The following is a 24,524-nucleotide window of genomic DNA, read 5'->3' as shown; positions in this document are numbered from 1 at the left end:
AATATTTTTGTCTTATTTGTGTAACTGGGTTCTCTTTATCTACTTTGAGGACTTGTGTGAAAATCTGATGATGTTTTAGGTCATATTTATGCAGAAATATAGAAAATTCTAAAGGGTTCACAAACTTTCAAGCACCACTTCAAGTATGGGTTGTCTTTTCTGGCTAAGTGGGTGGGATTTAAAACTGGAGTCAGCCAATCAGCAGTAGCACCTGTGTGAGAGAGCGCTGATTGGTCGCTCGGTCTGTCTGTCTGCTGTGTAACACTGCCCTAGTTTCTCAATGCAAGAGTGGAGTGTGTGTGTGTGAGAGAGAGAGAGAGAGAGAGAGAGTGTGTGTGTGTGAGAGAGAGAGAGAGAGAGAGAGAGTGTGTGTGTGTGTGTGAGAGAGAGAGAGAGAGAGAGAGAGAGAGTGTGTGTGTGTGTGTGTGTGTGTGAGAGAGAGAGAGAGAGTGTGTGTGTGTGTGTGAGAGAGAGAGAGAGAGAGAGAGTGTGTGTGTGTGAGTGAGAGAGAGAGAGAGAGAGAGTGTGTGTGTGTGTGTGTGTGAGAGAGAGAGAGAGAGAGTGTGTGTGTGTGTGTGTGTGAGAGAGAGAGAGAGAGTGTGTGTGTGTGTGTGAGAGAGAGAGAGAGAGAGAGAGTGTGTGTGTGTTTCCAGCTGAGCCGCTGCAGGGTTTAGTTGTGCAGGAGGAGCAGGCAGACCGGGCCGTGTGTGTTCATGCTCCGGACGTTTAGCAGCAGTTCGCCATGGCGCTGTGGACGGCCCGAGCCTTGCCCTGCTTTATCAGTCTGCTCGGTGTGTTAGTTCTGGTACCGGTTCCGGTTCGGTCGTGTCCGAGCCGCTGTCTGTGTTTCCGCACCACAGTCAGATGTATGCACTTAAATCTGGAAACAGTGCCCACGGTCTCGCCCCAGAGCACCATCCTGTGAGTATTCAACTGGCTTACAAAAAACTTTAACTGAAACCTGAACTGTTTACCAATTAAAAAGTTTGTCGTTGTTATTGTTGTTGTTTCTGGTGTATTACAGTGTTATTAAACCTTCCAGTCTCAAACTTGCAGCCTCCCTTTTCTGTGTGCTAAAGTTATTAGCACTAACGAGTCTATCGATATCTCATTAAAATAGACAGGAAATGTTAGCATTAGCACCTGAGCACTTAAATACAGTCTGAGGTAATGTTGTGTTCAAATAAACAGGTTCATTCTTCACACTTCACACTCAAAACGTCATTTTTAAAGGTTTAAACAGTTTCCAATCTGTCCATCTTTTATAATAATAAATGCATTTTGTGTTGTCTGTTTCACTAGTTCTCAAACTTTATGTATGCAGGGTCACCCTTCACTGTAAACAAACAAACAAACCAAAAATGTTTATTAAAAATAATTCCACAAATGTAAGCGAACTAAATTAATATTTGTCTTTTCATTTCTATGATTGGAGATATTTTGTCCCTAAACTTTCCATCCATAAAATCCATTGGTATTAAAATACAGTCATTTCCATTTTCCACAATTTATAACAACGCAGAACAACGAGAGCCGAGAGCGGCGGCAGCTACAAAGATCGACATCTTAACGATCTTTTGGCCGTTGGGAAAGTAGAAAAGACTTTTAATATGTAAATTGTGCATGAATACTCAAACTTCCACTGGAAAAAAATGAGTTGATTCCTGATTACCATTCCTGATTAGCATATCAGGTCATGTGACACTGTTCCACAATTATCGACACCTTTGTCCACAGTTATCGACACCGTTCCACAATTATCGACACCTTTGTCCACAGTTATCGACACTGTTCCACAATTATCGACACCTTTGTCCACAGTTATCGACACCGTTCCACAATTATCGACACCTTTGTCCACAGTTATCGACACCGTTCCACAATTATCGACACCTTTGTCCACAGTTATCGACACCATTCTACAATTATCGACACCTTTGTCCACAGTTATCGACACCGTTCCACAATTATCGACATCTTTGTCCACAGTTATCGACACCGTTCCACAATTATCGACATCTTTGTCCACAGTTATCGACACCGTTCCACAATTATCGACATCTTTGTCCACAGTTATCAACACCGTTCCACAATTATCGACATCTTTGTCCACAGTTATCGACACCGTTCCACAATTATCGACACCTTTGTCCACAGTTATCGACACCGTTCCACAATTATCAACATCTTTGTCCACAGTTATCGACACCGTTCCACAATTATCGACACTTTTGTCCACAGTTATCGACACCGTTCCACAATTATCAACATCTTTGTCCACAGTTATCGACACCGTTCCACAATTATCAACACCTTTGTCCACAGTTATTGACACTGTTCCACAATTATCAACACCTTTGTCCACAGTTATCGACACCACTCCACAATTATCGACACCTTTGTCCACAGTTATCGACACCGTTCTACAATTATCGACACCTTTGTCCACAGTTATTGACACCGTTCCACAATTATCAACATCTTTGTCCACAGTTATTGACACCGTTCCACAATTATCAATACCTTTGTCCATAGTTATCGACACTGTTCCACAATTATCAACAGCTTTGTCCACAATGATTAACACCTTTGTCCACAGTTATCGACACTGATCCACAATTGTCAGCACCTTTGTCCACAGTTATCGACACCTTTGTCCACAGTTATCGACACCATTCCACAATTATCGACACCTTTGTCCACAATTATCAACACCTTTGTCTAGGGCCAATGATTTTCCGCGATCGCGGAAAACGGACGGAAATTACGGAATTTTTATAGTGAAACGGATTTTTGACTGCCAAACAGAATTTTTGGAAATAATGTTTTTTTAGTATATCTGCGCTGATATTCATTTTTTTAACATTGCTCGCGTGTCAAAGTGTAACTGCCGCAGAATGCTTCTGCGTAACTGCTGCTAACGCCCAAGCAGACATGCCTTTCCGGTCAAGGCAGCTTTGTCAGTGATTGTGATTGGCTTGTGGCACACCTAGCCAGCCAATGAGCTGCTTGTTTACAGATTCGCTCCCCGCGTCGCAACCAGAATGGCGACCGCGAAAAAGAAACAAATGCTCTGGTGGCCAAGGACGCCATATGGTTGCCAGTGGCGAGTGCGGACGTTGAGCGCTCCTTTTTCATGTATAAACCTCTTCTAAATGACAGAAGATTCAGTCTCACGGAGACCAACACTAAACAACTTATGATGCTCTGTCATGATGGCGATATCGAGCAGCGTTTCTCGGTACTCTGAGAGCACGCAATGATTGATCTGTAAGGAATATTCAGGACTGTCATTACAATCAAAGTTAAACTGTTCTAGTCTGTTTGAGAGTGTGTTCTAGTCTGTTTGAGAGTGTGTTCTAGTCTGTTTGAGAGTGTGTTCTAGTCTGTTTGAGAATGTGTTCTAGTCTGTTTGAGAGTGTGTTCTAGTCTATTTGAGAGTGTGTTCTAGTCTGTTTGAGAGTGTGTTCTAGTCTGTTTGAGAGTGTGTTCTAGTCTGTTTGAGAGTGTGTTCTGTGTTTTGTCAGGAAACATTGTTTCATGAGTTTGTGGTGTACTAAAAAACAGACTGTTATGAGTATTGTCATTACAGGCTCAGTAAGTATTACTGAATATTAATTTATCCCTATTAATTTATCAGTACTCAATATTATATTGAGATATTATATATGCTATTATATTGCATATATTATATATGAGATGGGTTTTTCGTTAACGGTGATCCTAGTTTCTTGATTTATCTGTTAAGCCTAGGTCACAATCGGACGTACGATTTTTTGGCCGTGCGATTTTTGGCGTTTCCCAAATCGCTGCGTTTTTTTTTTTTTGTTCGTGGAGAAAGACGCACGTTGGCCGTAAGTTTGTCTTGCAACCTGAAAAAAAAACATAAGCGCCCGTAGAGTTTGTTTGACATGACAAAGAACCTCTGCGGCTGGTCTGTGGCCAGTCTACGGCTCGAAAATCAGCACGTCACACGCGTGCCCTCCGTGCGTTTCTTTTGTTTTTTGCACGTAGACCGGCCGTAGGAGCACGTACGGCCGGTTGTGACCGAGGCTTTATCAGTATGTCAAGTAAAATATTTTGAGTTGTCTCAATCTGTGATCCCACTTTAATTTTTTTTATTAATGCAATTTATCAGCTTACTGTCAGTGTAATTGTTTTATTATATATTTTTTTTCATGAATGACTTCATCATGCAAAGGACCGTTTGTGTCTAGAGATGCAATACTTTGAAACCCAAGTAAAATTATGCCAGCCAGAATTACTAAATTGGAGCCAAACAGAACAATTTTGAACTGAAATTGTGAAATGGAATTGAAACGGAATTTTTCATTGTCCGAAACGGAAAAAGCCAGATTTTGAAACGGAAAATCATTGGCTCTATTTGTCCACAGTTATTGACATCCGGATGATTATTTATTTAAAAATAATAATAATAATAATCAGTATGTGGTATTAAGTTAACAAAACATAGTTTTTATTTAAAATTTGTTTTACATAGACTTATATTTAGTACAAAATATCTTTTATATAAATATATGGAGGTCCGGGTTCAAGCCCCGTGGCCGGTGAGGGCCTTTCTGTGTGGGGTTTGCATGTTCTCCCCGTGTCCGCGTGGGTTTCCTCCGGGTGCTCCGGTTTCCCCCACAGTCCAAAGACATGCAGGTTAGGTTAACTGGTGACTCTAAATTGACCGTAGGTGTGAATGTGAATGGTTGTCTGTGTCTATGTGTCGGCCCTGTGATGACCTGGCGACTTGTCCAGGGTGTACCCCGCCTCTCGCCCGTAGTCAGCTGGGATAGGCTCCAGCTCGCCTGCGACCCTGTAGAACAGGATAAAGCGGCTAGAGATAATGAGATGAGATAAATATATGGATGTTGGTGTTTACGTAAATGAGGAAGTAATTCTAATGTTTGTAAACAAACGAACTGATAATGTTTAACCCGTGTCAGAAAATATTTTTGTTCCACTTTCTACCCACTTTCTAAGTCTTTTCGTAGATCGCATTTTCTTCATCATCCATTGTTGTTTGTATTAATTTCTAGTTTTGTAGTTTACCAATAAATATCAACAGGGAATCGACACTGTAACCACATGGAAATCCAGGTCAAAGGTCGCATGTCATTCCTCAAACCAAAATATAAAATGTCTCCTGATATTGTAATATGTGGTAGATATTTACAACAAACCGCAAAAAAATATATACCACGCCCTCCACAATTATTGGCACCCCTCGTTAAGATGTTATTAGGCTTCTAATAAATTCATTTTTTTAAAAATAAAATAGGACAACAGTGCAAAAAAAAACAGAAAAATCCAACCTTTAATTCAAGTGCATTTATTCAGTGGGAAAAAATCCCACATTAAGAAATAATTCTTTTACATGAAATCATGTGTGCCACAATTATTGGCACCCCTGATGTTAATACTTTGTACAACTCCCTTTTGCCAACAAGACAGCGCTTAATATTCTCCTATAACATTTCACAAGATGGGAGAATACAGAGAGAGGGATCTTCGATCATTCCTCTTTGCACAATCTCTCTAAATCATCCAGAGTCCTGGGTCCTCTCCTATGCACTCTCCTCTTCAGCTCACCCCACAGGTTTTCAACTGGGTTGAGGTCTGGGGACTGAGATGGCCATGAGAGGAGCGTGATTTTGTGTCTGGTGAACCATTTTTGTGTAGATTTGGCCACATGTTTAGGCTCATTATCTTGCTGAAAGACCCAGTGACGACCCATCTTCAGCTTTCGGGCAGAGGCCACCAGATTTTGAGTTAAAATGTCCTGGTATTTCAAAGAGTTCATGATGCCATGCACCCTAACAAGGTTCCCGGGGCCTTTGGAAGAGAAACAGGCCCACAGCATCACCGATCCTCCCCCATACTTCACAGTGGGCATGAGGTGCTTTTCTGCATACTCATCTTTCGTGATGTATTAGAGTGTTTGTTGCCAAAAAGCTCTATCTTGGTCTCATCTGACCAAAGCACACGGTCCCAGTTGAAGTCCCAGTACTGCTTAACGAACTCCAAACATTTACGTTTATGCTTGTAAGTGAGAAAAGGCTTTTTCCGTGCATGCCTCCCAAACAGCTTGTTGGCGTGTAGATAGCGCCTGACTTTGTGACCCCAAGATGCTCCTCTTTGATGCAATTCTCTAACAGTGAGCTTTGGAGAACTTTTTACTTCTCTTACCATCCTCCTCACTGCGTGTGGTGGCAAGATAAACTCGCATCCTCGTCCAGGCTTGTTTGCCACTGTTCCAGTTGTTTTAAACTTCTCGATGATTCCTCTGACTGTAGATATGGGCCGGTGTAGGTGAGCGGCTGTTTTCTTGTAGCCGTTGCCTGACTTATGAAGGCCGACACACATCTGCCTTACTTGAATGGTGTGTTCTCTTGTCTTTCCCATGTTGAAGAGTGGATAAGAGAAACAGGCCTCTGTGTCACATCATATTTATACCCCAGGGAAACAGGATGTGATGAATTACTAATTAAAGGTTCCTAGATACTAATTATGTCTTAGGGATTTTTTATTATTATTTTTTAATTCACTTGAGTTAAGGGTTAAATTTTTCTACAATTTTCAGTGTGAGATTATGCTTCTGCAATAAAAATTGAATTTATTTTAAGGCATTTAACACATCTTAACGAGGGGTGCCAATAATTGTGGAAGGCACTGTATTTTCTGAATGGAATCGAAAAATCTGTATATTTCAAGCATGTAATTTTTTATATACTAGGAATTTAATTCTGGTCTAATTCTATTTATTGCAATCGGATTCCAAATACAGTTACCGTATTTTCTGGACTATAGAGCGCACCTGTATATAAGCCGCATCCGCTCTATTTTAAAAAATAAAATAAAAAAAAGATATACAAGCCGCACCGGGCTATAAGCCGCAGATATCCATGTTGAAAAATTAGATATTTACTGCATGTACAGAACGATTTTGTACTGTAAATGTACATGTATGTACCTGAACAGATTCTTTCCGAACAGTGCCTTTTAACACGGCAGCAACTTTGCTGATTAAAACGGAACAGAACCAAGAGAAAATAACCGGTATTTATTTACCTTCATTTCTCCTGTGTTTGAAACCACAAGTCACTTTAATCATCTTCGCTGGATTTGAAAATAATTACCAGTTAGTAATTTGTCGTGCGTGTTCTATCTGCTAAAGATCTGCTAATTCTTCTTTGCATTGATTTTTCGTCTATCTTATTTTTGATTCTACTTCCGGTTAGAGCGCCCCTAGCGGTGGAAGAAAAATCCACAGAATAGCCGCACCTTTGTATAAGCCGCATGGTTCAAAACCTAGGAAAAAAGTAGCGGCTTATAGTCCAGAAAATACGGTAGTCGTCGACTTACGACTGCGTTTGGTTACGACTGACCGGTCGTAAACCGATCTGGTCGTAAGTCGGCCTATGTTAAATGAACGTAAGTATATTGTGATGTGTAATGATATTGTAATCATCTTAAAGTCTTATTTTATCAACATTTTCTTATTTCATTACCTTGGCTCATTAATTGGTTTAAGTCAAACACTGCATACTACACTGCGTACAGTACAATTCGTTTAATATGTGCAAAACAAAAAATACGAAATACAGGTGTGAAAAACAGAAAACATTTTAGTTTATAACATACCAAAATACAAATGTTAAACATAGCAAAATACAAAACTTAGTGACCACTGGCATCACTGGCGCTTGGCTGTGGGTTGTCTACGTCATCATCAGCTGTTGCAGCGCTCGGGCTGGCGGGAGGATTTGCTCTTTTCATAAACCAGGATCTGGGGTGGAAACTGTATGACGGAGCGCGAGAGAGACTGCACGTGTGCCGGGAGCTGGGGCGGAAACTGTTGTACGCGACGAGAGGCTCTGCCAGGACCTGGGGCGGAAGCTGTTGTACGCGGCGAGAGGCTGCCGGGAGCTGGGGCGGAAACTGTTGTACGCTCAGCTGGGAAACACTTGCCAGTCATAACCAGATGGTCATAAAGTCGATCGGTTGTAAGTCGCATAGGTCATAAGTCGACGACTACCTGTACTCTATAAACATTCCATTCTGTTATGAATCAGAAAAAATATTATTATAAAATCACAGCACTTTTATTTTTTTTAAAGTACTTTATCTACTTCAACAATGTTACACAAAGATCGATCCATAACAGTTGTAAATGTCCCTTAATCCCACAGGGTGTCGATAATGGTGGACACCGGTGAAAGTGATCACTATTATCGACACCTCACGTGACTTCTCAAACGCGTTTAGATACAAAATGGCGGCTGTCAAATGAAAAAGTAAGAAACAAAGTAGCTTTCGACAAGGAGATCATGAAATATCGGTGAATTTCAGGGTTTTTTCTAGAAAAATTTAGTATGAGGGCGCTCACCATGGCGAGGGAGCGAAGCGGGGGGGGAGATGGTGCCGGTTGTCCCCCCCCGCCGTGCAAAGCCTTTGAAAAATGCTCCAATGGGACATTCTGAGGCTATCTGAGAGGGAAATTGTAACAAATTGTCTGTCAACATTGAAAAAGAAGTAATCTTCTTCTGCCCCGGACAGTCTTTGGCTTTCTTCCGCTTCGTGCCGCGGGATGACATCTTTAAATGCCCAAGTGTCAACAAAAACAACTCGCGAACTACTTCTGTCAAAAGCTCTCGCGCCGGTGGGTGAAAGGTCATTCAGTCTTGAGAAATCTCGCTCTACAAGTCAGCTGACCTTGTATGTACCCCATGTCAAATCTCGCGAGAGCAGCCGTGACAAGTAAACAACTAAACAACATGGCGCCTCAGTCTGGAAAACGCCAATTCGGATTGTTTTTGCACCGTCTGGCGGTGTATCTACTATGATTGGAATATTTTTGGAGCAATTATAACGTATTTGATGATCAGACACATTGTCACGTAGTGTTGCTGGGATGTTTTCACGGAGTCGGTAAGGGGGCGCACGCCGAGAGTAAGAGGGCGCAGCGCCCCTGTTCCCCCGTTTAGACGAAAGCCTGCATTTGATCAGTAAAAACATGTCCATGATCTTTCCACCATGCTTACCTGCGATGATAACGTCCGGGTTTTCCTCAAATTGCTGATCGTGCTAAAAAAAATTCCATCTCAGGTAACGAGCTGCATCATCAGACGACAAGATCAAAGGGCGAGGCGGGTCTTCCGGTTGATTAATTAACCAATAATAACTGTTGTAACTGAAACTAGGGCTGCACGATTATGGAAAAAATGATAATCACGATCATCTTGATCAAAATTGTAATCGCGATTATTAATCACGATTATTCTTGATGTTAGGGAAATCACTTAAATTTTATTTCACTATATTCAAACAAACAATATGAACAGCTTTCAGTGCAGAATGAAATTTAAAAGAGAAATTCTGATTTCCAAATGACAAATAAATGAAATTTATCCAAGAAATTACCAAAGGATGAAGGAACTGAAAACTCAATTGCAACAATTACATAGCATTATACTGAGGCCTACAAGTTTTTAGCTAGAAAGACCAGCCTATCAACATGCTCTGGCTTTAAACATGAGCGAAGGCACGTCACAACATTGCCTCCAGCGCTAAATAGTCTGTTGTTCCGACATAATTAGCTTTTCTCTCTCACCTCAATCTGTTACCTACTCTCACGCTATCACCCCTTGAAGAAGAAACCGCTGCACTGAAGCTCTGCGCATTGGCCAGTGTTGCCAGATACTGCTAATGTTTTCCAGCCCAAAATATGTTCAAAACCCGCCAAAAAGCACTTAAAACCGCACAATCTGGCAACGCTTGGCTTGCTTGCTTATTTAGGCGGAGTAATGAAACCTTACATGCGTCGGTTCGCCCCCTAATGGTTTGGCGGAGTACTGGTCAAAAAGTGCTTAGATATGCAGTAGAGCCCGCATTTTAAATGGAAATAAATCTCATCTCATCTCATTATCTCTAGCTGCTTTATCCTGTTCTACAGGGTCGCAGGCAAGCTGGAGCCTATCCCAGCTGACTACGGGCGAAAGGCGGGGTACACCCTGGACAAGTCGCCGGGTCATCACAGGGCTGACACATAGACACAGACAACCATTCACACTCACATCCACACCTACAGTCAATTTAGAGTCACCAGTTAACCTAACCTGCATGTCTTTGGACTGTGGGGGAAACCGGAGCACCCGGAGGAAACCCACGTGGACACGGGGAGAACATGCAAACTCCGCACAGAAAGGCCCTCACCGGCCACGGGGCTCGAACCCGGACCTTCTTGCTGTGAGGCGACAGCGCTAACCACTACACCACCGTGCCGCCCCGGAAATAAATCTTGATTTTCATTTAATTTAATCGTGGCAGCCAAAATCGCGATTTTCGATTAAATTCGATTAATTGTGCAGCCCTAACTGAAACTCAACTTTGTACAATTGTTTTTTATTGGTAAATCTGAAAAGGTGTCGATAATTATGGACTGTAGATAATTGTAGCCGCCACTTTGATAATGTTGGGTTGTGACTGATTTCCACTGCTGTAATGAAATCACAGACCCCCAGCTCTATCTGATCCACTTCGTTAAAAAGAGTCGATGGTATGGTGTAGTACGTCCTTTATCCATCGTAATATCACAACTGCTGCTTGGTTTAATCTCACTGGTTCAACATGATGCGGCTCGGAGTCTGCGTCCATCCACAGAGACAATTCTTCTTTCTGCTCAGATTCCTGACTGCCATGTTTCCAAAAACAGTGAAATATCTTTGTACGTACTAATCAGACTGGATGAATTACACCTGATTTTGACATGATTTTTTTTTTTTTTGTGTGTGTGTGTGTGTGACACATTTCCAGCATCTAATCTAACTGTGAACAAAAAAACAGTGATGTGATGTCTGGGACGTGCCCCAGCACCCTACTGAAAACTCAAGCACGTAAACATTTTTTGTATTCCCTCACCTAGATTGATAATTCCGACGATGTGCTCCTAGAGAGCCATGACTGATAATTTCTTGACCCTCCTCCCTGAGAACATGCAAGGACATGAACAATGACTGGTCAGGGTCAAACTTGAAGTGTTTAGACTCGAGACAATGATTTTCCGCTTTGTAATTCGGCATCTTTCCGTTTCAGCTTTAGTAAATTCCATTTCAACACCGGTTTCAGGTTTTCCTGTATGACACACAGATTTTAAGGACTTAAGCCTGCTCTAAAACACTGTTTGTGTATGTGTGGTAAATATAAAATGAAGAAACACACTTGTACGTTACATTTTGATTTATATTTGTAAAGTTTAATAAATGCTGAATTCATAAAAATGATCAAACTTCTTAAATTGGCACGTTCAAAAATACAACAGAGTACTTACAGTGTCTTGCAATAGTATTCATCCCCCTTGGTGTTTGTCCTGTTTTGTCGCATTACAAGCTAAAATTAAAATGGATTTTTGGAGGGTTAGCACCATTTGATTTACACAACATGCCGACCACTTTAAAGGAGAAAATTGTTTTATTGCGACACAAGCGATAATTAAGATGAAAAAAAAAACAGAAATCTGGAGTGTGCATAGGTATTCCCCCCCCAAGTCAATACTTTGTAGAACCACCTTTTGATACAATTACAGCTGCAAGTCTCTTGGGGTATGTCTCTATTAGCTTAGCACATCTAGCCACTGGGATTTTTGCCCATTCCTCAAGGCAAAACTGCTCCAACTCTTTAAAGTTTGATGGGTTGCGTTGGTGTACAGCAGTCTTCAAGTTATGCCACAGATTATCGATTGGATTGAGGTCTGGGCTTTGATTAGGCCATTCTAAGACATTTAAATGTTTCCCTTTAAACCACTCCAGTGTAGCTTTAGCAGTATGTTTAGGGTCATCGTTCTGCTGGAATGTGATCCTTCGTCCCAGTCTCAAACCTCTGGGTGGATCAAACAGGTCTTCCTCCAGAATTGCCCTGGATTTAGTGCCATCCATCTTTCCTTCAGTCCTGACCAGCTTTCCTGTCCCTGCAGATGAAAAATATCCCCACAGCATGATGCTGCCACCACCATGCTTCACTGTAGGAATGGTGTTCTCAGGGTTTGCGCCACACATGGCATTTCCCATGATGGACAAAAAGATCAATTTTAGTTTCATCTGACCAGAGAATTTTCTTCCATGAGTTTGGGGAGTCTGCCACATGCTGTTGGGCAAACTCCAAAAGTGTTTTCTTAAGCAATGGCTTTTTCCTGGCCACTCTTCCATAAAGCCCCGCTCTGTGGAGTGTACGGCTTAAAGCGCTCCTATGGACAGATACTCCCATCTCCGCTGTGGATCTTTGCAGCTCCTTCAGTGTTATCTTTGGTGTCTTTGTTGCATCTCTGATTAATGCCCTCCTTGCCCAGTCTGTGAGTTTTGGTGGGCGGCCTTCTCTTGTCAGGTTTGTAGTGGTGCCGTATTCTTCCCATTTTGCTATAATGGATTTAATGGAGCTCCGTGGGATATTCAAAGTTTGGGATATTTTTTATAACCCAACCCTGATCTATACTTCTCCACAACTTTGTCTCTGACCTGTTTGGAGGCTCCTTGGTTTTCATGTTGCTTGCCTAGTCGTGTTGCAGAGTCAGAGTCCTTCCAGAACAGGTTGATTTATACAGACATCATGTGACAGATCATGTGACACTTTGATTGCACACAGGTGGATCTTAATCAACTAATTATGTGAGTTATGAAGTGAATTGGTTGGACCAGCTCTTATTTAGGGGTTTCATACGAAAGGGGGTGAATACCTATGCACACTCCAGATTTCTGTTTTTTTTTTTAATCTTAATTATTGTTTGTGTCGCAATAAAACAACAATTTGCCCCTTTAAAGTGGGTTGTGTAAATCGAATGATGCTAACCCTCCAAAAATCCATTTTAATTCCAGAACATGTTTTGAATAGCTTAAAGTTTTGCATTAAGTCAACATAATGAGTTGTCAAAATAACAACTTAGTAAGTTGAAATAACAAATTAGTTGTGAAGTAGTGAACAGAACCAAAAGCACCTGCATGATTAACAGGGGTGGGTTTCCCAAAAGCTTCTTAACGCTAAGAGCATCTTAACTAGGAGAGAGAGTGTTCATTGTGATACTCGCTCTACCATTTAACAATGGTCTTGGTGCTACGATGCTTTTGGGAAACTCACCCCAGTTTCTTAAATTTTCCACAAAAGAAAGAATATAATGACTAGTGCACTAGTTGCGAGTGATATAAATGACTAGTAAAATAACAGTGTATTGGCACATGCTGACTGAAGAGCATCATAAGCTGAGTACCTGCAACTAATTTAAGTGAGTAGTAAAATAATAGTAATAATAATATAATTACAATGTCTATGCCTGTGGTAAAGCTCCACCCTGTTTACAGTGTTTCAAAATAAACGGTTTCAGCTTACCGCAGAGGAATATCTGCAATTGTACACATTTTTACAAAATCAAGCACAAATTGTTCCCATAGGTCTTTCGATTCAGTTCCCCGAACATACGATGTTTTAAGCGTCACCTGTCTTGGCCCATCGCTGGCATCCGTACCACTGCTAGTGCTTGGCCTTGTCTTGAACTTAGATTCTTTGGATCGTTGGCGTTTCTGACTTTTCAAGGAACGCAGGTGGCCAAGTGGTTAGAGCGCTTGACCACTAAGCGAACGGTCCCTGGTTCGAGCCTCGGCTCGACGGGGATCTGGGGCTCGCTCCCTGTCCACCCAGCAGTGAATGGGGACCTGGTGGAAACACTGGGGAAGTAAAGGTGGCGAGGAAAGGAACTGGCCACCCTACCTCACTATGCCGATGGCCCAGGACAAGTGCGCTCTCTAACAGGCACTCCCCCAATGTACGAAAACGTATATGGGACTCTCTTTGCTTTGCTGACTTTTCAAGTGGTCTTTTATCATGTCAAGGCGAACATAATCTATCGAATGTTGGCAGTATTTGCAAAATAAAATACTGTTGTCTTCATCGGGAAATTGATTCACTCTTGATAATGCGTTTACTGTCAGTACAGGCGCTGATCGTTTCACTCGTTTAAATGCTGGTCTGGTCGCCATTTTTGTTCACTTCGGCACAGCGGCATAAATACCGGTCTCTGTACGATAGCAGCAACACTGTTGACTAGGACACCCAGCTCAGATACCAAACAGCCAATAGGCACACACGATTTATGCACACTATGAGCGAGCCTCGGAAATCCCCCAATGAATTTAAAGGTGAAGTCCGACACCGTAATGGCTTATTCGATACAAAATATTTAGTTTTAATTTGTGCAAATAAACATTTTGGACATTCCGTTTCAAATACTGGATTCCGTGTTTTCCGTCCGTTTACCGCGATTGTGGAAAATCATCATCTCTAGTTTAGGCACATAATGATTCACACAATTCATGATTTAATACATTTCAGGGTATTGGGTTCATGATTCAATTTTCCCACAAAAAAACCCCAAAAACATAAAAACGTTGCTACAAAAAAATGCGACGTTTATTTTCCTATTCCTTATTAACTTAAATATTCCTTTTGTTAAATTTAAAAAAAGTTTCATTTTCTTAATAACGACAGTATTTTTTTACTCACATTTGTAAATGTTGACATCAACTATTATAGCCTATTAACTAAAATATTCATTTCATTAAAAATGAAAAAAGTTAATAATGAATCAGCCTTTTTTTGTTAGGACTAGGACTGTTTTGGCCTCTAGAGGCCGCTGTTATTTCCTTTTCATGTCGTGTTTATTTTGGCCTCTAGAGGCCGCCACTGTTCCTGTGTCTTGTGTTTGTGTTAATTGCCTAATTATCTTCACCTGTGTCCTTAATTAGTTTGTCTATTTATACCCCTGAGTTCAGTCCTCTTGTCACGGAGTCTTTGTGCTGTTATGTTTATCTCCAGTTTCCTTTGTACTGTGTTTTTTGATCTTCTTAGCTTTTGTATTTTTGCACTTTGCTTTTCTTTTGGATTTTACTCTTTGGTTTTTTTTTTGTCTTTTGTTTTGCCCTGTATATAGTGTATATAGTTTAAATAAACCTTTTGATTCTTTTTCTACTTCCGCCTCACGCCTCTGCATTTGAGTCATCCCCCTGGTGGCCTAGTGGGGGTTTGCTGGATTATCACACCAACGAACCAGGTTCGAATCCCAGCAAAACCCTAACAGAAAGACTCCGTCATGACCGACTCAGCAGAGGCTGCTTCAACTGTCTACCTGGCCAACCTTCAGGGAATTATGGCAGCTTTGACACGCTTCGGAGCGACCATGGACGCTCATGGACGTACGCTCACCAGCCAACGTGAGGCCCTCGCTCGCCACGAGGAACTGCTTCAGCAAATTGGGAAAACCCTGGCACAGCTGACATCTCTGCCTGCATCTCCTGCTCCTGATCCAGTTCCTGCTCCTGATCCAGCTCCCACTCCTGCTCCAGTGCCTCCTGCAATGCTGCCTTCTTCACCTCGCGAACCCAGCCTTCCTGCACCACAGAGGTATGACGGCAAGCACAGTGAGTGCCGAGAGTTCCTTACTCAGTGTCAACTCACCTTTGAGCTTCAGCCTACCACCTACACTACGGATCGCCGCAAGATTGCCTTTGTGATCACCTTATTAGCTGGTAAGGCGCGAGCCTGGGCTACTGCTATCTGGCAAAGACAGGGACCTGAGTGCTTTGATTTCCAGCTGTTTTCTGAAGAGATGCTTCGGGTCTTCGATCAGGCAGACATCAGTACCGACGCAGCCCGAAAGCTCATGTCCATCCGGCAAGGAGGAAGCGTCGCAGATTACGCCATCTCGTTCCGAACACTCGCAGCAGTAAGTGGATGGAACGAGACTGCCCTGGTGTCAGCCTTCCACCATGGTCTGTCTGACCCCATCAAGGACGGTCTGGCCTCTATTGGATGCCCAAGTGACCTCGAAACCCTCATCTCACATGCTATTCGTCTGGACAACAGGATGAGAGAACGCCACCAAGCCTTGAGCCCCCCCAGCCTCCCTACCTCTACCTGGAGACCGTCTACCTCCTTCAGTGACTGTCCAGAACCCATGCAAGTGGGTCGTACTCGCCTCTCCGCATCTGAGAGGGAGCGCAGAAGGAGGGACAAGTGCTGCATCTACTGTGGCAAGCCTGGTCACTTCCGAGCATCATGTCCCGAACTCTTGGGAAAAGGACCGCCCCGTCCAGCCGAGGGAGGGTTGTGACGGGGCCTACCCTCTCTCCCGGACTCCCTGGCCAAGGAATCTACATCCCGGTCTCCATCTCCTGGGGTGAGTCTGTCCACTCTTGTCAAGCTTTGATAGACTCAGGGGCGGCTGGGAACTTTATGGATATTCACTTCGCCCAAAGCATCAATATTCCGACTGCACCTCTTGAAGTCCCACTGTCTGTGTCTGCCCTCGATGGCCAAGCGTTAGGTGATGGAAGAGTCACCCAAGTTACTTCTCCAGTTTTCCTCCAGTCTCAAGGTCACAAGGAAGAAATATCCCTGCACCTGATTCCTTCACCTGAGTTCCCAGTTATTCTAGGCCTTCCTTGGCTTACTCGCCACAACCCTCGCATAGACTGGGTAACAAGCCAGGTTGTGGAATGGGGCCCTGCATGCCATGCCTCTTGTCTGCTCTCTAGCTCTCCTGTGTCTCCTGCCGAGCCCCCTGATCTCACCGAGTTATCTCAAGTTCCCACAGAGTACTGGGATCTCAAGGAGGTATTCAGCAAGAGCAGGGCCGCCGTTCTTCCTCCGCACCGGGCCTACGACTGTGCCATCGACTTGCTCCCTGGGACTACCCCTCCTCGTGGCAGACTGTTTTCACTCTCTCAGCCAGAACGCAAGGCCATGGAGGAATACCTCAAAGATGCCCTGGTCTCTGGGTTTATTCGACCCTCCACTTCACCTGCTGGAGCCGGCTTCTTCTTTGTCGGCAAGAAGGATGGGGGGCTCCGACCATGTATTGATTACAGGGGCCTGAATAAGATCACTGTGCGCAACCGATATCCCCTTCCGCTGATGTCCACAGCTTTCGACCTGCTCCAAGGCGCCACCGTCTTCACCAAGTTGGACCTACGGAACGCATACCACCTCATCCGTATCCGACAGGGAGACGAGTGGAAGACTGCCTTTAACACCCCGTCTGGGCACTACGAATACCAGGTGATGCCCTTCGGACTCACCAACGCACCAGCTGTTTTTCAGGCCCTAATCAACGACGTCTTAAGGGACATGATTAACCTATACGTTTTTGTCTACCTCGACGACATCCTTATCTTTTCCAAGACCGTGCAGGAGCACCGCCACCATGTCCGCCAGGTTCTCCAGAGGCTGCTACAGAACAATCTGTTCGCCAAGGCCCAGAAATGCGAATTTCATGTTCCCGAGGTCTCCTTTCTGGGATTTATTGTACGGACAGGCCAACTCCAAATGGACCCTGCCAAGACCCTGGCCGTCCGGGATTGGCCTACTCCCAAGTCCGTTAAGGAGGTTCAGCGGTTCTTAGGATTCGCTAACTTCTACCGCAAGTTCATCAGGAACTTCAGTTCTGTGGCAGCACCCATGTCAGACCTCACCAAAGGGACAGGTGGATCTTATGGCTGGTCTCCTCAGGCAGAAAAGGCGTTCAAAGACCTCAAGGACCGCTTCTGCACGGCACCCATTCTGGTTCTCCCGGACACCTCCCAACCATTCATCGTGGAGGTGGACGCCTCGGACAGTGGTGTCGGCGCGGTGCTCTCTCAACGTTCGGAAGGAAAGCTGCACCCCTGCGCTTACTTCTCCCACCGCCTGAGTCCTGCTGAGTCCCGGTACGATGTGGGGGATCGAGAACTGCTAGCGGTCAAACTGGCCCTTGAGGAGTGGAGGCACTGGCTGGAGGGAGCACAACATCCATTCCTGGTTTGGACTGACCACAAGAACCTGGAGTACCTCCAGCAAGCCAAGAGACTGAACCCTCGACAGGCTAGGTGGGCCCTGTTTTTCAGTCGGTTTGACTTCACCCTCTCATACCGCCCCGGCTCCAAGAACACCAAACCTGACGCACTGTCCAGACTGTTCTCTGCCACTAACAGGGAGAATGAAGTCGGGCCTATTATCCCTGTGTCCCGGATTGTGGCCCCTGTCCGCTGGGGTATTGAGGAGGCTGTCCGACGAGCCCAACGCCAGGACCCCGGTCCTGGGACGGGGCCACCAGGCCTCTTGTACGTCCCACATCAAGCCCGGGCCAAGGTTCTCCAGTGGGGTCACTCTTCCCCTCTCACCGCCCACCCGGGAGCTCGGAGGACCCTGGACTTCCTGAAAAGACGCTTCTGGTGGCCTAACATGGAGAAGGAAGTAAGGTCATTTGTCCTGTCTTGTGAGGTTTGCACCAGAACCAAGAACCCACGACAGCGTCCCCAGGGTCTCCTGCATCCTCTGACCATTCCCCGGCGTCCCTGGTCCCACGTGGCAGTCGACTTTATCACGGGTCTCCCTGAGTCACAAGGTAACACGGTCATTTTGGTCTTAGTTGACAGATTCTCCAAGGCCTGCCGCTTCATACCACTGTGCAAACTCCCCTCTGCTCTTGAAACTGCGAAACTTTTGTTTAATCATGTCTTCCGAGTCTTTGGTCTTCCACAGGACATCGTCTCAGACCGAGGGCCCCAGTTCTCCTCCCGAGTGTGGCACGGGTTCTGCAAGGTCATCGGAGCCACTGCCAGCCTCTCCTCTGGGTTTCACCCACAGTCCAATGGTCAGACGGAGAGGCTCAACCAGGACCTGGAAACCACCCTGCGAGGCCTGGCTATGGATAACCCGACATCGTGGAGCACCTGGCTGCCATGGGCGGAGTACGCCCACAACACCCTGCAGTCATCGGCCACCAAGCTGTCGCCATTCCAGTGCCAATTCGGGTTCCAGCCACCTCTGTTCCCGGACCAGGAGGAGGACGCGGGGGTGCCCTCGGTCAACCAATATGTGAGACGGTGTCGCAAGACCTGGAGCAAGGTCAGGAAGACCCTCATACAGACCTCCAGAACCAACCAGACTCAGGCCAACCGCCATAGAAGACCTGCACACGCTTTCCGCCCTGGGCAGCGTGTTTGGCTGTCCACTAAGGACCTTCCACTGCGGGTGGAGAACCGCAAGCTTGCTCCTCGCTACATTGGCCCCTTCAAGGTGGTGCGCAGGGTGAACCCTGTCTCCTACCGGCTCCAGTTGCCCCGGACTCTGAGGATCAACCCCACTTTCCATGTTTCCCTGTTACGGCCCGTACTGACGTCTACGTATGCCCCTGCCCCTAGGAACCCCCCACCCCCCCGCATCTTCCAGGGGCAGACTGTGTTCACTGTGAATCGCCTGCTTGACTCCCGCCGGGTCCGCGGCGGGTTGCAATATCTGGTGGACTGGGAGGGCTATGGTCCTGAGGAGCGCTGCTGGGTTCCTGCTCGGGATGTCCTTGATAAAGAACTATGTCGGGACTTCCATTCGGCCCATCCGGATCGCCCTGGGAACGTCAGGAGACGCTCCTAGAGGGGGGGGTCCTGTTAGGACTAGGACTGTTTTGGCCTCTAGAGGCCGCTGTTATTTCCTTTTCATGTCGTGTTTATTTTGGCCTCTAGAGGCCGCCACTGTTCCTGTGTCTTGTGTTTGTGTTAATTGCCTAATTATCTTCACCTGTGTCCTTAATTAGTTTGTCTATTTATACCCCTGAGTTCAGTCCTCTTGTCACGGAGTCTTTGTGCTGTTATGTTTATCTCCAGTTTCCTTTGTACTGTGTTTTTTGATCTTCTTAGCTTTTGTATTTTTGCACTTTGCTTTTCTTTTGGATTTTACTCTTTGGTTTTTTTTTTGTCTTTTGTTTTGCCCTGTATATAGTGTATATAGTTTAAATAAACCTTTTGATTCTTTTTCTACTTCCGCCTCACGCCTCTGCATTTGAGTCATCCCCCTGGTGGCCTAGTGGGGGTTTGCTGGATTATCACACCAACGAACCAGGTTCGAATCCCAGCAAAACCCTAACATTTTTTAAATAAACATTTATGAACATTTGTATGACCTCCATTTGCTTCTCTTTTCTGTCACTTTCAGCAGTGTGTTAAAAGAGAGTTCCCATTTCTTGTTCAATCTGTTCGTATATTCAGTCGCACTACAGCTCCATCCAATTTTAGATCTGATTTCTGTGTGTGTTTTCGTACCATTAGAGCTGTGTTACTTCCGCCTAGGGTGAAGTTATGTGCATTCCCACTATTTTACTTTATCATGCCCTCTGCTGTCTAAACAATACATTTATAGTTATGAAAAACAAACAGATTACACAGCCTGATAATAATCATGATTCATTTTTTTATTTAATCATTTCAAATTGTCATAAATTTGTATTGTGATTTATCGTCAAGCAATATATCATGACATAACTAGTAGTGCTGCCAGACTCCCGTTCAAGACACCAAGACAAAAATATAATATAGGCCAAGTTTACATTAGACCGTATCTGTCTCGTTTTCTTCGCGGATGCACTGTCCGTTTACATTAAAACGCCTGGAAACGCCGGGAAACGGGAATCCACCAGGGTCCACGTATTCAATCCAGATCGTGTCTGGTCCGGTGCTGTGTAAACATTGAGAATACGCGGATACGCTGCGCTGAGCTCTAGCTGGCGTCGTCATTGGACAACGTCACTGTGACATCCACCTTCCTGATTCGCTGGCATTGGTCATGTGACGCGACTGCTGAAAAACGGCGCGGACTTCCGCCTTGTATCACCTTTCATTAAAGAGTATAAAAGTATGAAAATACTGCAAATACTGATGCAAATACTGCCCATTGTGTAGTTATGATTGTCTTTAGGCTTGCCATCCTTCCACTTGCAAGTGGTAAGTGACGCGCATGCCCGACATGCACTGAGATCACACACACAGCGGCTCAGTCCCAAATCACTGCTCGTGCGCTCCACTTGCGCGCTCTGTGAGCTGCACAGGGCCGGAGTGCGCACCCTCCAGAGGGCACTCGCTGTTCAGGGCGGAGTGATTTGGAGCGCAGGATGCCTGCGGAGCCGAGCGTATCCGTGTATTGGCGTTGCTGTGTGCACGCGAATCGTGTATTGGCGTTGCTGTGTGCACACTAATCGTTTTAAAAACGTTAATCTGATGATCCGCTGGTAAGGTCTAATGTAAACACCACCGTAGTCTGATCCCGGCATAAGAGACTAAACTGCTCAAATCATTTGCTTCAAAATGTTTCACTTACTACGCAACTGCTGCATCAGCGTTCAGCCTCAACCAACTGCTTAGAAAACAAAAGCAATTAGTAACCTCGTTGTCATCGGCGGCTGTCCATCGCTAGCGATGATGAATGCTTTGTTAGGATGCGCAGAAATGGAGATGGGCCGTGAGGCCCACACCAGAGCTCCTCTCCTAATGAAGTGTCTTGCACAGTAAGGTAAGATAAACAATGTCGTGACCCCAGCATGTTGTCTCTCTGGACCTCCAGACCTGATGCCAAGTGGTGCACAAAAGTGCCACAGACCTGAGGGTATGAAAATTGCCCTGCAGTGACAACTGACTTGTTGAGTGATCCCATTTGTTGGCCATTCGAGTGGCTGTTCCGCATGTCATCTGGTGGTGTGTCATTGACCCTGTTGGGTTCATCTGCCACATTACACCAAAAAGCGCCCTGCTGCCAGCGCCGTATTGGTGACGTACTATTTAACCCATAGCTGGAACCCAGGCAGGTGCTACCACTCTGGGTCAAAGCGGACCTGGGAGCAAGGGGTGACTCCCCTTTCCCCAATACTCAAGTCCTCCCGGACCTGAGACTCATCACCGGTTGCAGTTTAAAGTCATATCCAGGATTACATCATCACGTGATACAACCCCGATTCCAAAAAAGTTTGGACAAAGTACAAATTGTAAATAAAAACGGAATGCAATAATTTACAAATCTCAAAAACTGATATTGTATTCACAATAGAACATAGACAACATATCAAATGTCGAAAGTGAGACATTTTGAAATTTCATGCCAAATATTGGCTCATTTGAAATTTCATGACAGCAACACATCTCAAAAAAGTTGGGACAGGGGCAATAAGAGGCTGGAAAAGTTAAAGGTACAAAAAAGGAACAGCTGGAGGACCAAATTGCAACTCATTAGGTCAATTGGCAATAGGTCATTAACATGACTGGGTATAAGAAGAGCATCTTGGAGTGGCAGCAGCTCTCAGAAGTAAAGATGGGAAGAGGATCACCAATCCCCCTAATTCTGCGCCGACAAATAGTGGAGCAATATCAGAAAGGAGTTCGACAGTGTAAATTTGCAAAGAGTTTGAACATATCATCATCTACAGTGCATAATATCATCAAAAGATTCAGAGAATCTGGAAGAATCTCTGTGCGTAAGGGTCAAGGCCGGAAAACCATACTGGGTGCCCGTGAACTTTGGGCCCTTAGACGGCACTGCATCACATACAGGCATGCTTCTGTATTGGAAATCACAAAATGGGCTCAGGAATATTTCCAGAGAACATTATCTGTGAACACAATTCACCGTGCCATCCGCCGTTGCCAGCTAAAACTCTATAGTTCACAGAAGAAGCCGTATCTAAACATGATCCAGAAGCGCAGACGTCTTCTCTGGGCCAAGGCTCATTTAAAATGGACTGTGGCAAAGTGGAAAACTGTTCTGTGGTCAGACGAATCAAAATTTGAAGTTCTTTATGGAAATCAGGGACGCCGTGTCATTCGGACTAAAGAGGAGAAGGACGACCCAAGTTGTTATCAGCGCTCAGTTCAGAAGCCTGCATCTCTGATGGTATGGGGTTGCATTAGTGCGTGTGGCATGGGTAGCTTACACATCTGGAAAGACACCATCAATGCTGAAAGGTATATCCAGGTTCGAGAGCAACATATGCTCCCATCCAGACGACGTCTCTTTCAGGGAAGACCTTGCATTTTCCAACATGACAATGCCAAACCACATACTGCATCAATTACAGCATCATGGCTGCGTAGAAGAAGGGTCCGGGTACTGAACTGGCCAGCCTGCAGTCCAGATCTTTCACCCATAGAAAACATTTGGCGCATCATAAAACGGAAGATACGACAAAAAAGACCTAAGACAGTTGAGCAACTAGAATCCTACATTAGACAAGAACGGGTTAACATTCCTATCCCTAAACTTGAGCAACCTGTCTCCTCAGTCCCCAGACGTTTACAGACTGTTGTAAAGAGAAAAGGGGATGTCTCACAGTGGTAAACATGGCCTTGTCCCAACTTTTTTGAGATGTGTTGTCATGAAATTTAAAATCACCTAATTTTTCTCTTTAAATGATACATTTTCTCAGTTTAAACATTTGATATGTCATCTATGTTCTATTCTGAATAAAATATGGAATTTTGAAACTTCCACATCATTGCATTCCATTTTTATTTACAATTTGTACTTTGTCCCAACTTTTTTGGAATCGGGGTTGTAAATTAGTAACCTAAAACCCAGTCGAAATGTGAGCATGGCCTTAGGGGTCATCGTCTCCTTCACTGACTTCGAGTAAGCATGTTTGCTTTTTTAATTGTTAGCCTTTTAGATGTCTATCGGATGCCGTGATGTCGTGAACCGAATGTGTGAATGTCCTGTGAGGATCGAACATTCAAAATGAAACTGATTTAACATTTACATAACAATTTCTTTCCATGATTTGTGTTTGACTTCACCTGGACCTGGGTTCAGCTTCAGTTTTTGTAACACCGAGGTTTCCTGTCAATGAGTCGTAGCTTGGTGGTCATTGAGGAGAATGGTGGCTTGATTGGGAATATTTCATTGACCAAGAAAAACTAATATGAACCAGTGAGTTAGCTAGCTGACCTACTAATGTAATCGTCTAAGCAGTATGAGAGAGCATAATTAAGTTGCAAGACAAAATTATAAACTCAGATTAGCCAGGGTTCCCGCTGGCGATCATCACGCTCATCATTGCATGATACATCAGTGACGAAGAGAAAATCACTAGCAGTCGCCACAGTGACGAACGTGTGTCATCTTTATCATTTATCATAAGTCCTCTTTTCTAGAAATCCCTCCACAAATTACCCCATTTGGGAAATCCAACCCCAGTGAAGAGACGGCAGGAAGCCAGAGTGTAAATAAACAATGAGCACGTACTCGTAACCAGTAAAATTTGACTACACATAATGACCAAATGAGCGCCAAGCTTTTGACCAATCGCAGTGCGAATTAATCAGCCTGGTGTGGTGGTGTAATATAATTATCTCTGTGTGAACCGAACAATGGTGCAGTCTAAGCTGGCCAAGTTTTTTGGTTGAACTTCTTCAAGCACTGAAGATGATTTTAGGGCTGAAACAGCCATGGGGGAGGCAGGCAGGCAGGCTCAGAGCCCCGACCGTCCCCGGGCACATCGGACAGTATCAATAGGGAAAAAAAACCCCGCCAAAGTGAAAGTGCGGTCAGCTGGTAAACAACTGAAGGGAGCTATGTTTCGGGCAGCGTGGTGTGTTGAGTTCTCGTGGCTATGATGAAAAACGCTGTGTCATTCTGTATTCGGGTCGTAAATTGACGGGAAATTCAGATTCCTTCACTGTTGGTTG

The 24,524-nt window shown here is 44.6% G+C and overlaps 1 protein-coding gene across 5 annotated transcripts in view; it reads left to right on the top strand.

Annotated features, from left to right (window-relative positions):
• The first annotated feature begins 350 nt into the window (after window positions 1–350).
• Window positions 351–24,524, top strand: part of LOC132894609 (peroxidasin) — a 300,221-nt gene continuing 276,047 nt past the window's right edge. For 3 of the 5 annotated variants that reach the window (XM_060934684.1, XM_060934683.1, XM_060934681.1), the window contains exon 1: window positions 351–921. In XM_060934684.1, coding sequence (XP_060790667.1) covers window positions 743–921 — 179 coding nt within the window. In that variant the 5' untranslated portion in view covers window positions 351–742. The remainder of the gene's footprint in view (window positions 922–24,524) is intronic. The other 2 variants (XR_009655662.1, XM_060934680.1) reach the window with 1 other exon arrangement.

Source organism: Neoarius graeffei, chromosome 11 (assembly GCF_027579695.1).
Source record: "Neoarius graeffei isolate fNeoGra1 chromosome 11, fNeoGra1.pri, whole genome shotgun sequence".
NCBI lineage: Eukaryota > Metazoa > Chordata > Actinopteri > Siluriformes > Ariidae > Neoarius > Neoarius graeffei.
Note: the sequence above shows the minus strand (reverse complement) of the source record. Positions and strands in the feature narration are given on the sequence as shown.